At 38.5% G+C, this 13,473-nt stretch overlaps 1 protein-coding gene across 4 annotated transcripts in view; it reads right to left on the bottom strand.

The window, feature by feature from the left end:
* ITSN1 (intersectin 1) overlaps positions 1-13,473 on the bottom strand; it is a 192,368-nt gene that overhangs the window by 78,929 nt on the left and 99,966 nt on the right. For all 4 annotated transcript variants that reach the window (XR_004139034.2, XM_031459257.2, XM_031459251.2 and 1 more), the window contains exons 17-19: positions 5,296-5,423; positions 2,507-2,736; positions 1,086-1,207 (exon numbers count right to left, since the gene is read on the bottom strand). Coding sequence is in view for 3 of the 4 variants with exons in the window: in XM_031459257.2 (XP_031315117.2) it covers positions 1,086-1,207; positions 2,507-2,736; positions 5,296-5,423 (480 nt within the window). In the remaining variant the exon portion in view is untranslated. The remainder of the gene's footprint in view (positions 1-1,085; positions 1,208-2,506; positions 2,737-5,295; positions 5,424-13,473) is intronic.

Here is a 13,473-nt window from a genome sequence, read left to right as displayed (position 1 = left end):
TAGACACTGTTCTTTCTATATATTTTTGCCCATGAAAGATCATATCCTCTACATACAGATACAATACAGAAATGCAAGGTGAATGCGTGAGTAATTATAGTGAATGCACAACACTCTTTTATACTTCAGACGTGGGTTCCGAGTATGGGAAACGTGTTTGTCTCAATTCTCTTTCTCTCACTCTTTTTTTTTTGTTGTTGTTGCTTTGGGGAGGGGTGCAGGGAGGCAATTAGGTTTACTTTTTTTCAATTTTTATTTTTTAATGGAGGTACTGGGGACTGAACCCAGGGCCTCGTGCATGCTAAGCACACACTACCACTGAGCTATACCCCTCAACCTTGTTTGTCTCAATTCTTAACTTTCATGGTTCTTTTACAACTCTGAACCATTCTCGTTAAAAAAAAAAAAAAAAAAAAAAGCCAACAGTAATGCAAAGGTTGACCACTTCTCTCATTCTTAAGTTAATAAGTTGGTTGAGGAACTGCTGTTTTCTTTTAGGAAATCATTTAGGTCACCCACCTTGCATTATTCTTCCTTAATTCTTACTATAGTTTTAGTTACAATCATAGGATTATATTTAATTATTACTGTAATTAAAGAAGCTGTGACAGCAAAATCCTAAACTCTTTCATCTGTTCATTTAGGGAGAAGGAAAGCAGATTAATTGTATTTAAATCCTAACTCTTCATACAATTCAAAGTTTACACAATTAAAGGGGGAAAAAAAAGACGGCTTGACCCAAGGATAAAAGTTATCATTGGCAACTATGAAAATGATGATCAAGTATTTTGCACTTAAAAAACTATTATTACCAGAGCTTTACAGACTTAAAAATATGCAAAGTTGTGTTAAGAACCCATTTTCTTCAACAACTCTATTTTAAAGTGATGTTAGGATACATTTTTCAATACCATTTTTCACTCTAATAGAAAAGGAAGAAGACTGAGGCTATTCTTCAAAACCCCAAATGCTAGATTATTAGATTTCACACTTGCCAACAATTTCACAACTGTTAAATAAAGTACAGAAAGAGGACAGATGCTAATCATCAGCAGAAATCACATTTTCTCTGGAGTCTTTCTTACCATGACTATATCTCCTGGCTGGATCGTGATTTCGTCATGACTTCTGGACTCGAAGGGATACAGTGCTCGGTAATACACCACTTTTACATTCTCCTGTGCAGAAATTGTAAGTGGGGCTTTTTCTGTTTACAAGAAAAGGAGAAGGGAACAAAAACAAAACATTACGCGGAACACAAACGCATGACACAAGCCGAATGACTGACACCTCCTCCACTGCCTGTCTTAACATCTGAACTTTTCCTGTCTATTCAGGGAATTTCTGGAACACGCAGTGAAGATGGGTTTGGTTCTGAAACCAAAGGAGAGCCAAGTCTGATGTCAGCAACTCCAACCCATCAGAGAGACCATTAGTGGATTCTAAACAAAGGTCATCCCAGTGCTGAATGCAGTGAGGCTGTCTAAGGCCCCTGGTCTCCAGCTCCTGGCTTAGGCTCCAGCAGCGCACATCTGTAAAGCATCGAGGCCTCTCTCCCCACGCCCAGGGTGCCCAGTGCGATGCAGCAGTTCGAATGCGACCCAAACGTGAATCAGTCAACTCACATGGAAGGGGGCAAAGGAGCACAACTTTAACTTCCCACATTAAAAGACAAGCAAATACTGATGTAGGCCTTGCCTGCCTTTTCCCCTGGACTGCACTCAGCTTGAGGCAGGGAAGGTGTCAGCCTCCCTCACCCCCCATCCCTGCCCACTGGGCAAACAGGAAACAAATTAACATTTATCATTTGCCATACAAAGGAAAAGGCAATCACTTCCTTCAGCTGAGTATCATCTGCAAAGCTTTACAATACCCTTCAGTCACACAAGCATTTAAAAAATACATTCTAGTTTGCATCTGATCTAAAGGATAATATTTTCCAGCTGTTTCAAAGTCTTTCATTTATCATGATGTAAAGAGGCAACTTATGTTCAAAGAGCAAAAAAACAAAAAACAAAAAACAAAAAAACCAGTCTCACAAGGTAAAAGCAGTTGTGTGCAGTGCAGACTGGAGATGGTGAATGCCACGCCAGTGCAGGCAAGGGGAGAAGTGACACTTCCTGCTGCTGAAGTAGTTCAGAAATTCCCAGAGAACGTTAACAAACCGGAGAAGCAGCAGGTTCTGTTTTGCGGGAAAGGTTATGACCTCCATTTGGAACCCAGATGTATGAATGGGGCTTGGTAAATGAAAGAAGCTTTATGCCACTTTTGCCTGCAAAGGACCTCTGGATGCCAGTGTAATGGGGCCAAAGGCTGGCACGGTGGTAGAAGAACTAAGCAGATATCTAACGATGGTGCACTGAACAGCTGCACCATCCAAACAAAGACACTAACATTCTCATCTCTATTAATACAGCCAAGACGGAGCCTGATTAGACATGGACATTTCCCGAGAGGATCTGGGAGAAGAGGACTTATTTGCCAGAATCATTTTGGCCTCTCGTACCTGCGGTGGACCAGGGTGCTTGGACAGCGGGCTTAGCTGGTTCTGGATGTGGATGGAAGAGCCGACTCAGCTTGTCCTGCATTTCCTGTTTGCCCTTTTCCTCACTGTCCTTCTTTTTGACACTCTCTTCCCTTTTGAGTTTTTCCTCCTCGTGGGGTTTTCTCGGCCGCGGATGCTCATCATCTTGTTGAACGTGCTCAAGCCACTGTTGGTCCCTTTCCTGAGCTCGTCTGTCAACAAAATGCCTGATTACAGCAAGGAAGCAACTCCAAGTCAACACTGCCGCTGCCTCTTTTCACAAGAAGCTCCGTCTAAGTCAATGGGATGCTAAACATCAAGGCATCTTGTTCTTCAGATGGAGGGGTCTGAATCAGGGAAACAGAGGCTCTCGGGGGGCTCCCCTTCCCAGTGAGATGAAATCACATGATTTAGACAACACAGTAAGCCAATTTCTGATGTATCTTCCACAGCGATAGAAAAAGAACAAAAAGACTTCCCAATTTTAAAGCTGGTAAATAACTGCCAAGAAAAATGAAAGCCAAAAAACACACAGGAACGTAACTTCCACGAAGAGAAAGAACACCCAACACTGCAAATGAAATACTGCTTAAAAAAGTCCCTGAATAATTAGACCATTGAGGGGACATGCCACATTTACACGCACACACGGGGCTCTCCACAACTGACATGGAAAAGCAAACGGTTATTCTGAACACTTGAGGTAGTGAGCGTCTCTCACTAAGCAATAGCTTCTATATATTCTACTGAACCTGATTACTTTGTGTTTGTGCTTCAAAGTAGCTGACATCAAGAGAGAAACTGTGATTAAACCCAGGACTTGAAAAGTATGGTGACCTCAGCCTGAAATCCATAGGAGAAGACTGGAAATGATTCTTCTCTCATTCTATAGTATTTTATAAAATCAGACAACACCTTAAATGAAACTCATGTGCAAAAATAAATGATATTGTGTTAATAATAACTAGCCCTCCAGGTTTGCTGGCTACGAAGTTAACCCTCACACCAGGAAGATAGGTCCTGTCGTCAGCCGCTTTCTACAGATGACGACAATGAGGCCAAGGTGGTAAGTGACTTGCCCAAGGTCACACAGCCACATTGGCCCGGGGTTCAATCCAGACAGCTTGGTTCTAAAGTCCACACCCTGAATCGCTAGCCTGTGACATGGCCAATGCACAAAGGTCATCTCCCGGAATCAGAAAACAGCCGAGGGCACGTAATATAAACAAATAAAACTTCTACTCTCCATTTTAAAAACACTATGTTTACTCTGTATAAACATGAAAATGTCCTGCAGTGGAATCCTTCGTAATTTAAATCTTAAGCATTTTATTTATAATTTTTAAAACATCTTTTAAGAAAGCAATGGAAAACATTTTTTGGAGGGATAGGGATGTTAATTGTTACTCATAACAACAACAGAAAAAACACAATAAAATTTGCTTAACATATTCTACTAATAAAGGTCACTACTTAAAAGGAATATACGTATGTATATGCATGACTGGGACACTGTGCTGCACACCGGAAACTGACACGTTGTAACTGATGGTACTTCAATAAATAAATAAATAAATAAATAAATAAATAAATAAATAAATAAATAAATAGTCACCACTTATAAAAGCATATAACCACGTAATTTCTGAAGTTAAATTTTGGGTACTATTTATCATATAATTATAAGCAGAAAATTTAAACTTTATTATGAGACTGTGTGTTTATTTGTACTCTGCAGGAATGTGAAAGTTCGGCACAGTATATTGTAAATAGTAAATTAGGAAGATAAGAAAAGGATGGAGTTAGAGTTAATCAATACAGCCAAGGAATTAATCCTTGGGCATAATCCTACCTCCAAGAAAACCATAAAATAGTTCTGTAAATTGGTTTGAGACCTGACCTACTTACCCAAAGGCAAGAAAAAAACCCCAAACACCAGACGTAGAATGCTACATGGACCCATAAGCCAAAAGCACACCACCCTGGGCAGTTACACTGAGCTTTGCCCACTAAAGACAATGACTTTCCTAAAGCATCTCTTTCTTCATCTTCTCAGTCTAATTTCAATAACCAAATTATATAATTTATACTATATCGGGATATTTGGTCATTTTTGTTTCTTGGGAGCCTAAAATCAGCTTGAAGTTTAAAACACAAATATCCAATAACAAAATCAGACACACCAAAAGTTAAATAAGTTTCTACAATTGACTACCGAAAGCTACAAGTAAAAATAAAAGACAACAAACACAAATACTCAAACAAAAAGAAACAAAAATGTGTCTGTGTCCTAAACAGCAACAGCAACAGCAAATTCCCTCCTTTTGAACTTGTTTAATCTGTAGTTGAAAAAAAGAAGAAAGAAGATGGTGTGACACACTGTCAGTCCCAGTGGAGAAACCCTGTGTGGCCAGTGAGCTCAGGGACTTTGATTTCAAACCCAGTACTCTGACCGCCACTGTTATTAAAAGGCTGTGAACTGGAAACGCATCTTGGTCATTGGCATGCAAATGAGCATACCAAGTGTCCCAATTTCCTTGTATAATTCCATTTATCTACATCGTCAGAGCCTGAGAGAGCTCTGGGAACTAACCAAAACCTTCAGGGGGTACTTCTATATGCGAAGATTTACATATACATGTGTTCGTGCTTATGCACACATTGAAGACAAGGCTCTTTCTGGTGTGGTCAGTACTTGGAGAAGCCCGGCACAGAATAGTAAATACTCAAAGTTCCTTCCAGATGGTCCACAATCCACTGAAAAGACTCACCTTTGGGCTTCTTCTTTTTGTTTTTCTAATTCTAGGATCTTTCGTTCTTGTTCTTTCTGTTTCAGTCGTTCAGCTTCTATGGACTTCTGTTTCTGGAGTTGCTGCTTATTATGGATTTCCCTTAATTCCTACAAATAGTCAAGACACAGTTCATGTAACACCACCAGCTGACAGACATTTCCACTGTGGAGAAGCCCAGACACTTAGGAGATAAAGCTTCAGGAGGTCTGGAAAACATGATCTCGGAAAACAGAAATCACTCTACATTTTGACATGACTGATCTCTGAAAGTTGTTCTAGATCGTATTTTAGTTGAGTCACAACACACTGCACCTTGTCTAGAAGAAGTTTGCTAATGACAAGTATTAGAGAAACCACACAACTCAAGACTCAGCAATAATAATGGAACTTGATCAGTTTTAAGACATGGTGGTGATCACGAATGCAACCTTAAGGTTCTTTCAATAACGAATCAACACTCAGCCTCCACTGGCTTTAAAGATAAACCCACTTCTTCACAGACTCCCTCCATCTAACCATTACAACCTCACCTTCTTCTTGTGACATGCTGCCTTAGAACAAAAGAACGTCCCTTTGCTCCACAACCTTGAGTCTCCTGCACACCCCTTTGGGTCTATTTTTCTTCAAATCAGACCTCTTTTGGTGCATCTCTTCTTACTAAAACCATGTGTGAAACTGTCAGCTGCCCCAAACTAAACCAGCAGTCAGACTGAAAGTCTAAGCTATAATTTGATCACCACTTTGGATCCGATTTCCTTATTTGACACTAGCATAGGAATAAGTAATTTCCTTAACAGGTTACTGAAAATAAAGTGTGTTTTATGATATTTAAAGTATTGAAGTCAGAAGATGAAACACCCAGAAGTCTGAAGAACAAAGAAATACCTGTTGGGGGAGTGGGAGAACCCCTTGATTCCACAGGAATCAAATGTTCACTAACAGATCCAGTCACCAAACCTCCTCTTACTTGCGTCAACAATACATCAGATGAGTCAAAGTGACCAGTAGAAACAAGAGAGAATTTCCAGTTGACTTCTTGGTCTGGCTAACTAGGGGGGCAGTCCAGGGGTCTATATGGTGAGGTTTAAGAACTAAGGCCTGCCCTGTCTTCTCTAGTCTTGCTCATTGGTAAGTCTGGACAGGTAGGTTTCTTCCTGCCTTATTCCTACCTTTAGATTCCATCTAGAGATTGGACATCAAAGATAGGCTGTCAGTAGAAGATAAGTGTTAAAATGCACTTATTCCCGGAGAAAAGCCCTAAGAGTGGGGCCAACCATTTCCTACTAGTTAGATTGTTCTTAAGATAAAGTCAGAAGGCATGTACAAGTGAAACTGAGAGGTCCTAAAAACTAAAAGGGATCAACATGATATGAGAAGAAAGTTTACCTGGAGATCTGGAGGTTAGGGGGAGCAGGGGCAGAGAGAGGTGGGAGGGCTGGAGGGAAGGAGGCACTTGAGATGGAGAAGGAAGGGGCTTCAGTGGAGAGCCCAGCAGGTGAGCCTGGGCATATTCAGGCAGGATGCAGCAGGAAGAGGCACAGCTTTGGTAAGGCACAAATTGGTGGCCTATTCCCTATGGCCACAGCCATGGGGCGTGTGACTTCCAAATTATGAAGGGGACCTGGGACAAGTTTAGCTACAGAGGGGCATGAAAGGCCAAGAATGGAGACTGGTCATAAGTAATAATAAGTAATGATGAAGCCTTGCTCTGTTTAAAGTTCTAGCTAAGAGAAAACCAACACCAGGTAAAAAGAACTCTACTTTTCATTCTTTCTCCGTGACATACCACAGGATCTAAAACGTTAATGCGCTAACAGGATTGCTTTTCACAGTAATTTGGAATCAAGCATAAATAGTAATCTCTGAAAACATGAATGAAAAAACTGGTTCATATTTAAGATTTGATATTTCAAAGACACAGGGAAAACATGGGTTAATTCCTATTAGAGTAATCTGCTCTCTTGGTTCAAGTTAATAACTCTATACGCAAAGGAAAACAGCAGTGGAGTGCTGCTAAATGAACTCTAAAGGTCCTAGGAGGGGCAACCAAAAGTCAGTCCCCACACAGACTGGGATGGTTCACTCTACCATTGGCCCAATGGCTGAGATCCTGCAAAAGGAAGGGTCAGAAGAGATGAAAGGTTGACTTTTTTTTCCCCTATTTTCAAATTTCATCTTCAATTGCATAAAATTCTCAAATTAGTTCAGAAAAACAATTCATAGTAACAGAATATAAGTAAAAGGCACTGAACTGGGAACAAAGATACGAGGATTCTAATCTCAGGTCCCTGATATGGGCCAGTAGCTGAATCAGAGTAGATGATCTATAGGGTTTTTTTTGTTTTGTTTTGTTTTGTTTAAGCTTTAAGATCTGTTAAATTCTTAGACACAGTTCATCACCATGAAAATTTATTCTTTATCTCAGTGCCCTTTTTATTTAGGATTTTATTCTTATTGCATAAACCAAAAAGGCATAACCAGTAAGCAGAATAATTCTGAGCTGCAATTAAGTACAAAAGAGCAGGAAATGACAGAGGAGGAATAACATTTTAGCATGATATTCAGAAACCTGATTATATATTAAAAAAGGAAAGTTCTTAGTGGGAGGGTATAGCTCAGTGGTAGAGTACATGCTTAGCATGCACGAGGTCACGGGTTCAATTCCCAGTACCTCTATTTAAATAAAAAAAATAACAAATAAATAAGTAAACCTAATTATCCCCCTACAAAAAGAAAAGTTCTTACTTCATCTAAGAAAACTGCATCTATAGGCAGAGTGATATTCAAAATACTTAACAACATGTACTTACTGCACAAGCACTGGCCAATTAGAATGGATTCCAGCCATGGTGTACCGATGAAGGTTTTTCATTTTACTGGCAAATTACACTGCACATTTCCTTTCTATACTGAGCTCTAGTAAGTGGATATTAATTTATAGATCAATAATTACCAGATACGGCAGAGGGAGGTATAGCTCAAGTGGAGGAGTGCAAGCTTAGCATGCACGAGGTCCTGAGTTCAATCCCTAGTACCTCCTCTAAATATAAATAAATAAACCTAATTACCTCCCCCCGCCACAAAAAAAACCTAAATAAATAAGTGATTCTTCAAAAAAAATTTTTTTAAATAAAGAAAATTAAAAAAAAAAAATTGCCAGATACAAAGTCAAGACACATGGAAATAAAGCCATAACATATGAGGAGGCACTATAAAATGAAAAGCAGTAAGAAGTGAATTGAAAGAATGTATGGGGGAATAAAATCATGTTAATGAGTCAGTTTTAAAATAATTTTTAAATGTATCAAATACATGAAGGAAGATACTCAAAAATTTTTATGGCACATTGTTTTTTTTGGGGGGGGGCAGTGTAAGAGAATTAGAAGCTAAGCTGAACCTATCTTTGGAATTGGCTGAATAAGTTGCAACTTCAAGTACCTCCAAGGAAACAGAGCTTGCAGGAGCCACAGAGTAACAGATGTCAAATGAGGTAACAGAAGGCTCTGACATCTTATGATCCAGATTTGAAGGCAGCAAAAGTTTCCCTGTCATTTCCTTCATCCAAGTCAAATACTGCAGAGATACACAGTCAAGGGTAAGGAAATCAAGAGGCTATGAACAGGTACTTCCTCCCTTTTCTCGGACTTGGGAGTTTAAGACGGCATGAAGCAACATAACAGAAAAGGTATGATTCTGAACTTGATTACCTTTTTTTAAAACGCTGAACTTCTGAGAAGGCAATCCGAGAATGAAGGAATATGTACTAAAAACTAGCTAACAGCTCGCCTTCCCATGCAAGACGAGGGTGGTGGACCGCCAGGCCCCTTCACATGGAGCCCAGGGCGGCCATGTTCCTTCCCGCCTTTTCAACACTGTTTAAGAAACTCAAGTATCAATACAGTTATTGAAAAGTTGCTTTTAAATATTTTTCAGGTGACAAATAAATCTGGTGTCATTAAATTCTTTCTTTATTTATTCAGAAATGAGAGAACTATTGGGAGAAGTAGCTAAGAAAAATATCAACGCTCCCGGAGATCAGCCTGATTTAAGTGACTGTGCAAATTCTGTTAAATCTCGTCACAGTTATTTCTCCATTATAACTAAGTTAAAAATAGAACAAATATGAAACTACTATGAATCAAAACGTAAAATCTCACTTGTGGCTATTCCTAAAATTAACTGACTTTTTTCTAAAATTAGTAACTCTACAATTGCATATTTATTCATGGGCTGCATACTTACCAAGCAATACTTATTGATTATACAACTTTGATGACTTTTCTTCTGAGTTCTATTCAAGGGTATGATATGCTTTACATTAGGTCTAGTGGACAATAGCTTAATATTATCTCCTAGTGAAGTACAGTAACTTATATAATAAGAAATAATTAAGCATTCATTCATGAAGTTTTAGCTACACACAAATACATGGGAAAAATAAAATTTCTACAAAATGTGTACTATATATAAGTTATAATAAGGTTTTTTTCACCAATAATATCTGTAGAATTCTTAGAGCAAAGTTTCTTATCCAGGGTCTATGAATCAGCTTTGGCTCTGTGAACACTATGAAATTACATGCAAACTAGGGTGTATGGGTATTTTTCTTGCTAAGTAAGCTCATAGCTTTTATTTGATTCTCAAAGGGGGGGTGGGAGCAAACATAGATTATAAACCACAATAAGAAAATGATTTGCAACTAAGTATTCTGTCTTGTATTAGTTAAAAGACAATCAGCTTGCTTTTTAACCTCTTTCCTTCAACCGAGAGGGAAAAGTCATTTATTTTCCCCAAAGAATTAAGATATTTGCACCATTAAACATCTCTGGACATCCTGTGGCACGTGGCCAAAGCATTTCAAAAGCAATATGCTTGACAAATTGAATCCTCAAGAAGATCCAATTTTTTGCCCTGAGAAATATGGCTCACTTTCAAGTTTCTAAAGACAGTTGTTCTATTGCTATGCAAGTGGCACAGAATCACTTGATTAAAAAACTCTGTTTCTCCTTCAGTTGGTCTTAGAAACACTCAAAAGTGAATATATTATGTGAAATGATATTTCTTGGAACATAAGGAAGTATCCACCAAACAATACATACGGAATTCCTTTTAAACATTACGTTGCATAAAGGCTTGTGAAGAGAGAAAAAAAATAACTAGCAATAGAAGGCCTATGGAAGGCGAGCAGTTCGTGGACATACATTGCTAATTTGGTCATTTAACTTTTTTGAAAGATTACTCTGCTTCTGGTTTTTGCCTCAGGCTATCTCTTGGAAAAGAAAGATAAAACCAAGCATACCTTGATTAATTACTGGAAATTCCTGAATTCAACACTATACATCAAAAGAAAATCGTGTAGGACACACCCTTTATATTTAAAACAATCTTGGTACTGTTAATATTAAATTGACCTCAAAGGACATTGATCTATGTATCAGCAACAGAAATTTCAAGTGTTTGTTTTGTCTAAACCTAATACTTGCACAAAGTCAAAAGCAGAAGTGCTTTTATTTTATTTATTTTTATTTCCTCCCACACTCCACCCAAGACACTCAGCTGGAGCCTTCCTGGCTTCCACAAAAAACCTCAATGAATGCCAAGAATCTGGAAGCCTCCAGACCCTCCCTGTCCCTGGGAGGCAGCTTGATAAAGGAAGAAGGTTCATTGGCTGGTGCTTCTCCAACCCTCTGTTTATCTGTAAGACTTGGGAAGTAGTACCTGTCCTATCTATGGCAAAGGGAAGGTGTTATCAAAAGCAAACAGCTGAATCCATATGGAAGTACCTTGTAAATGTCAATGTCTTGCCTTCCTTACAAATGTTGAGGGAGGGGGGAATTGCAGATTTCACAGCTGAGCATGCTTTCGTTCATATTTAAAAAAATTAAAAAAACTTTATTTTTCACCCAAGGATATTACATAGGATACAATATGAGAATTTTTTAAAGGACTGTTGAGTCTTAAAATACAGTAACTTATCCCAATTAAGTGGTTGTAAAACAAATGGAAAGCTATTAAAGAAAGCCAATCAACAAACCCCATGAAGACAGGGGAACATGTACCTGTGTGGAAAAATCTGAAAAATAACTATTCAAAACAGAAATTTTACCCAAATCAAGGTAAGTCAATATTCCATTTATCACAAATTACAAAATGTATTTGTTCTTGATGCATGAAAAGTGGGAGGAGTATAAAAAATACATTGATTGGTTATTTAAATTCCGGGAAGGGATATACTAATGTTTAAAAACATGCTTAAATATTACTTTTAAATCTGAAGTCAATATTCAACCAAACAGTAAATCCAATCCCCCAGGGCACAGGCGAGTAGTCGATGTATCCTAAGTGCTATGGGAGAGCCGGAGACGAATGAGCTGGGATGTGAGTGTGCACGCACGCCTGGTGTGTGTGTGTGTCTGTGAAGGGGTGAGGCGACAGGTGGACAGAAAGGGGGAGCAGAGCTGGAAAACCCTGTCCTCTCTGCAACAGGGTCTGCTAACTAAGAATCTTCTCCCATGTCTCCCAAGAGGCTTTGCTAGATACCCTTATGTTACCAGAAAGACAAAACTGACTCCTGAAAATCCGAATTTTCCCCAAATGTCTCAGCTTTATTTATGAAGCAATATCCCATTGTTTCAAATGTGTCATTCTAAAGAATAAAACTTCAAGGGGTTTGGCTGAAAAAAGAGAATAAAAAAAGACAACTTTAAGGGGGAGGGTATAGCTCAAGCAGTAGAGTTCATGCTTAGCATGCACGAGGGCCTGAGTTCAATCCCCAGTACAACCATTTTAAAAAAAAAACAAAACCAACTTTTTTTTTTCAAAAGACTGGGTTCTGCTTTTTTCCCTCCCCCAATCACCTTTTGTTAAGTATTTTTTTATACCTCAAAAGAAAGCCCCACACTGATACTAAAAAACCCAGGCAACCAACCAATCTATTGGTATGGCATAGAATCTAATACAATAATATCTGTTAATTACTTTGAGTCTTGGGAGTTTTCTAATTATTTTTTCATATTTAAGGAATCTACGTAGTTTCCACAATCACAGGTACATTGAATGAGAGAGCATTACTTCTGTAAAGAAGAGGTCTTTTCAAAAGGATCACACAGGTAAAAAATTAAATTTAATCTTGAACAAAAAAAGACAGCAAATCATGAAACAGCCAAACATTCTACCAATAAGAGAAAGCAACGCTCTTATTTGAATTCACACTGATTTCTCTTCCTGTCTTTGCAGTTCCTCTTTCTGGATCTTTTTCTTTCCTTCCTTGTTTCCCTTCGCATGCATTTTTTTTTCCTGACTTCTCATTCTGTTCTGCAGTTCCTTCTCCAGCTCTTTTCTTTGCTCCCCTGGTTGCTAAACATTTTGCCTTTCACTGCCTTCATAATGAATGAGCCTGCCATGAAAGCAAGTTTCTGAAACCAAGAGCATAAAAGCCTTAGTTAAGCCAAGAATCTTATTTACTATAACTGGCATTCTCATTTCAACAATTCAGTTCCTAGGAGCAATTTTTAGGACAGGTATCATTACGGGCAGAATTTATATTTCTAATATCCTCTTGTGTCTAATTTAACAAGTCATTTATTTCCCAAGTATGTTAAGGAATACAATTCTTAATTTCGAATTAGTCTTAAATAGTGGCATTTTTCTAAGAAATAAAGTACTATTCACTTTTGGAATAGTAATGCTGACTATACTATCTAATGATGGAAATATGCGTATCAACCCAAATAATGACTAAGTGTTGTCTTTCAAATTATGCAGCCACATGGCAAATTCAATGATCTAAAATACGCTTGTTATAAAGACTACAGTATATAGTACCTTATCCAGATTGTAGTTCAGTGCTTCCATCACACACACACACACACACAAAATTTGTCAAGAGGAAAGATTCACTCATACTGCACGATTTATGGTAACTAATCATTATTAACTTGTACAAAGAAGGCTTAGTACTTCATGGTAAATGCTGTCTTAGACACTGAGCACTCATCTGTGTGGGGGAAAGTGAAGCACAGAGCTGAAGATGGTTCACCATTCTGAGTCTAAGATGTGCACTGCCTGAGTAGGGCATGGAGACCTTTAGAAAGATGTCTAAGTGGATGACACAGCCCAGGAGGACTGCCAGGCACTTCCACGCTGCCTCCCTCCATT

This window comes from Camelus dromedarius, chromosome 2 (assembly GCF_036321535.1).
Source record: "Camelus dromedarius isolate mCamDro1 chromosome 2, mCamDro1.pat, whole genome shotgun sequence".
Taxonomy (NCBI): domain Eukaryota; kingdom Metazoa; phylum Chordata; class Mammalia; order Artiodactyla; family Camelidae; genus Camelus; species Camelus dromedarius.
This window is presented reverse-complemented; position numbering and strand designations above follow the sequence as displayed.